The sequence below is a fragment of the Trypanosoma rangeli genome, assembly GCF_003719475.1.
Source record: "Trypanosoma rangeli strain AM80 chromosome Unknown Tra_15.4_contig_00041, whole genome shotgun sequence".
In the NCBI taxonomy this organism is placed as follows: Eukaryota; Euglenozoa; class Kinetoplastea; order Trypanosomatida; family Trypanosomatidae; genus Trypanosoma; species Trypanosoma rangeli.
Window position 1 is genome coordinate 46,277 of NW_021705786.1, and position 3,310 is coordinate 49,586.

Sequence of the window (3,310 nt, forward strand, 5' to 3'; positions counted from 1 at the left end):
CCGTTGTCTATTTTTTTTTTTTTTTCCTTTCTTACCCTCCTATTGCCCTTTTTCTTTATATACTTTTTTTTTTTTTTTTACTCCCGCCTCCCTCGCCGTTTTCTGCCCTTTCTTTTTTTCTCTTTTTTTATTTTGAGGGTGGGTGGGCTTGCTTTGCGCGGGGCGGCTTCTCGGCCCTTGCCCCACTATTTTTTTGCTGCATCGTTGGGTGCCGCCGCCACCTCACACTACGCCGGATACCAAAGTGGCGGTGAAGATGGCCCCGAGCAGCCACTCGGCCAGGGAAAGTGGAAAAAGCAAGATGTTAAACGGAAACGGCGCCGAAAAGCCGTTCGACGCCTGCCAGAGAAACCCCATACACGCCAGCGCACCGACGAGGGCCGAGCTGCGCTGGCTGCTGATGGCCACGCCCTCCTCTACGAGCCCCGCTTCCTTTCCAAAGGCAATGGCGTTCCCAACGAGCATTGTGGCACCACGCAAAGCGCAATGCAAGGCCATGACGTGCCGCTGCAACACCGTAGCGATTGTCACGCCGATGAAGTTCAGGGTGCAAAACGTGATGGCATCAGCCAATTTTTTTTGCTCAGGCGGGAGGAAATCTTCAATAAAGTCTTTTAATGGGAAGTGGGATCCCATGGCGTTGGCAAGGCCGCAGGCGAACACCAGCGCGTTGGCGAATCTGCTCTTCAGAGCCGCAAGAACTGCAAGAACTGCGAAGATCAAACCGTGAAAGGCCTCCTTCAAACCAACGGGATCCACGGAGCGAAGAAACACACCGAGCTTGCGCGAGAAGAGTTCATTGCGGGAAATTTCTTGCACGTCGGGAACGCCATTTTGATCTTCATCCAAAAGGTCGTCCTTCAAGCTAGCCTCTCGTGCCGCACAGTAATTTGCGTAGAGTGTGCTCAGGTTCCTCCTCACGGTATCCCATGTGGTGAGGTACACTACCTCCACCGAAGTGATTAGCAGAGTGTAGCACCCACCAAAGAAGCAGACACAGAACCCAATAAGCAGCGGCCAAAGGTACTGCAAGCCATGCTCCCGCAACGGTGAGGAGGCCTCCACGACCTTCTCGTAGATGTGCTCTCCGATGGGGTAGGCGTAGTCAAGTGCATTTAACCCCTTCATTACCACGCCATAAGCGACGCGTATTGCGGTGGCGTAAGCAGGGTACTTTTTCTCAATGGTGGAAAGTGTATTTGCTTTTGGCGATCCCATTGCGTGTGACTTCGCCTTTGTGGTTGCTTATGGGCGTACGTTCAAAATATATTGCTTGTAGGTGATGATATGCCTGCGACGCCGTCGCCAACCTCTGCTATCAGCTCCGCACTGCGTCCCCTTTGCTCCCGCCCCTCTGTTAGCTTATTGTCTGGCGCTTTTCTTCCCTCTCCTTCACTCGCTCAAGCTTCCACCTCACCTTGTTTGTTTTTATGCTTTTGTGTTTTTAGTTTTGTTTTCGTTCTTGTTTTTGCCTATTGCGTTGTCGTGTTGTAGTTTTCCCTTCTCTATTAAGCACGGCAACAGCAACCAAGAGACAGGTTGGTCATGGGGACTGGGGCTGTACACCAGAACAGGCGGTACACTTTCGCCACCACCAGGCCCCGCAGAATGCGGCAACCGCGACGCACCCCTACGCATGCGCCGCACTGCATCAATGAAGTATCCCGTGTGATGGGTTGGCAACACAACCCCCACGGCCATCGCCCCGCACGGGTTACTCGGTTCCAGCAGGCGACGCAGCACATGATACATCTGCACATAGACGGGGATAAAGGCGTCTACGCGAAAAAAAAACTCCATCATCATCGTCACCGCCTTCGCCCCTTGTGCGCCGGTTGTTGGGACACAAATCGGCACCGGCAATGCAAGCGTGCCAACCAGCGGTAACACATCTGGCTACCGGCGCACCATGGATGTAGCAGCAGCAGAAGCATGAAGAGTTATAGATACGACCCGGCTTCGTTGCCACACAGCGTTGATATACGCCTGTCATGGCATGTTCCAACTCTCGTCATGCAGCAGTGCCGATTGGGGCGCACGTTGGTGGGACAGGGTACAGCCCACCTCCGTGCGCAATGGCGGCCGCACCTCCTGGTAAAACCCTGACAGGGTCACACCGCGGCTACTGCTAATGCCAAGCAGAACAGGGCAAAACAGTTGGCGGTATGACAGTATCATTCCGACGCTACCCCGCACATACGCACACCCGCCTCCCTCCCTTCAAGACTCTCTGTGGGTGTTGTTGGTGGGTGGGGGTGTGTGCGTATGTAAATTTCTCTTTCATTCGCCAACGCACAGACACACACACACACACAGAGAGAGAGATAGTAGATAGATAGAGAGAGAGAGAGATTTATGTCCCTTCGAAATTGTTAAATACACACGGAGGGATCAAAAAGAAGGGCAAACCAAAAACAAAAAAGACTTGTGTGCGTGTGCGCATGGGGAAGAAAAAGGGAGAGGGCGACACACCCGTTTTTCCTTTAATTTTACTCAACCAATCGCTCCAACTCCTCAACAGATAGCGGAGTTGTGAAGGCGCCAACGAAAGGATTGACAACCCGAAGGAATTCCGCCACATCCACACACATCTTGCAGTCCACGTGGCCCCCGCCCATCCAAAACACGGGCGGGGAAAGCTCCACAATGCGGTCGCTGATAATAACAGGAACCGCTTCGGTGGTGCCAACTGGGGCCACCGCACCAAACCCGAAGCCCGTCAGCTGCAGAGCCTTCGCAGGCTCTGCAAGGCGAAAGTTAAACTTCTTCTTTCCCATGCCCTTGTTCATGGCCATCACGAAACGCATGATGAGGCGCTCGTCAAAGCTCTCCGTATACGGAAAGACAGCGATGTAGTAGCGAGAGTTCTCGCGGTGGCCACAGTCTGTGTGGGGGCAGTGCGTGTTCTCCAGCACGATAGACTTGCACAGGTGGTAAATAGAGGGGGCCGCCAAAACATCACGTCGCCACTGCAGCGGCTGTTGGTAATAATCCGCCGGCACCCACCGGAAGCGGGCGCTGTGAAGTCCATGTGCCAAACACCACCGCCGCAGCGCCGCCACCTCCGCCGTGTCCCGCGCGCACGGCTGCAATTCCAGCAGGCCCGAAGTATCACGACACTGGGCCAGCGCCCCCGCAGGCACCGCTTCCGGCGCGCCACGCGACATGAGGCGCAGTCTCGCAATGTCCCGCTCAATTTCCTGAAAGCGTGCAGCCACAGCCGCCAGGCGGGCTTCGTGGCCCTTTGGCATTTCCCTTTCTCACTCGTCCTGCCCTTATCTTCCTACCGGCGACAGGGGGGAAAAGAGAC

General features: G+C 54.7%; 4 protein-coding genes across 4 annotated transcripts in view, besides 2 other annotated features; all 4 read right to left on the bottom strand.

The window, feature by feature from the left end:
• The first annotated feature begins 10 nt into the window (after positions 1-10).
• Positions 11-79: a microsatellite.
• Positions 80-222: 143 nt separating this feature from the next.
• TraAM80_01922 (uncharacterized protein) lies at positions 223-1,218 on the bottom strand (the record flags this gene model as incomplete). The annotated part of the gene is made up of 1 exon (XM_029378946.1): positions 223-1,218. The coding sequence occupies one exon, from the start codon at positions 1,216-1,218 to the stop codon at positions 223-225; it is 996 nt and encodes a 331-aa protein (XP_029241175.1).
• Positions 1,219-1,428: 210 nt separating this feature from the next.
• Positions 1,429-1,803, bottom strand: TraAM80_01923 (uncharacterized protein; the record flags this gene model as incomplete). The annotated part of the gene is made up of 1 exon (XM_029378947.1): positions 1,429-1,803. One exon carries the CDS (start codon positions 1,801-1,803, stop codon positions 1,429-1,431), a length of 375 nt encoding a protein of 124 aa, XP_029241176.1.
• Positions 1,804-2,290: 487 nt separating this feature from the next.
• Positions 2,291-2,352: a microsatellite.
• A 137-nt stretch (positions 2,353-2,489) lies between these two features.
• On the bottom strand, positions 2,490-3,251 carry TraAM80_01924 (YbaK/aminoacyl-tRNA synthetase-associated domain-containing protein; the record flags this gene model as incomplete). Its single annotated transcript, XM_029378948.1, has 1 exon — positions 2,490-3,251. The coding sequence occupies one exon, from the start codon at positions 3,249-3,251 to the stop codon at positions 2,490-2,492; it is 762 nt and encodes a 253-aa protein (XP_029241177.1).
• Positions 3,252-3,283: 32 nt separating this feature from the next.
• TraAM80_01925 (YbaK/aminoacyl-tRNA synthetase-associated domain-containing protein) overlaps positions 3,284-3,310 on the bottom strand; it is a gene marked incomplete at both ends in the record, with an annotated part of 459 nt that continues 432 nt past the window's right edge. The window contains one exon of the mRNA XM_029378949.1: positions 3,284-3,310. This exon is cut by the window's right edge and continues 432 nt beyond it. Within this exon, the coding sequence (XP_029241178.1) occupies positions 3,284-3,310 (27 nt within the window).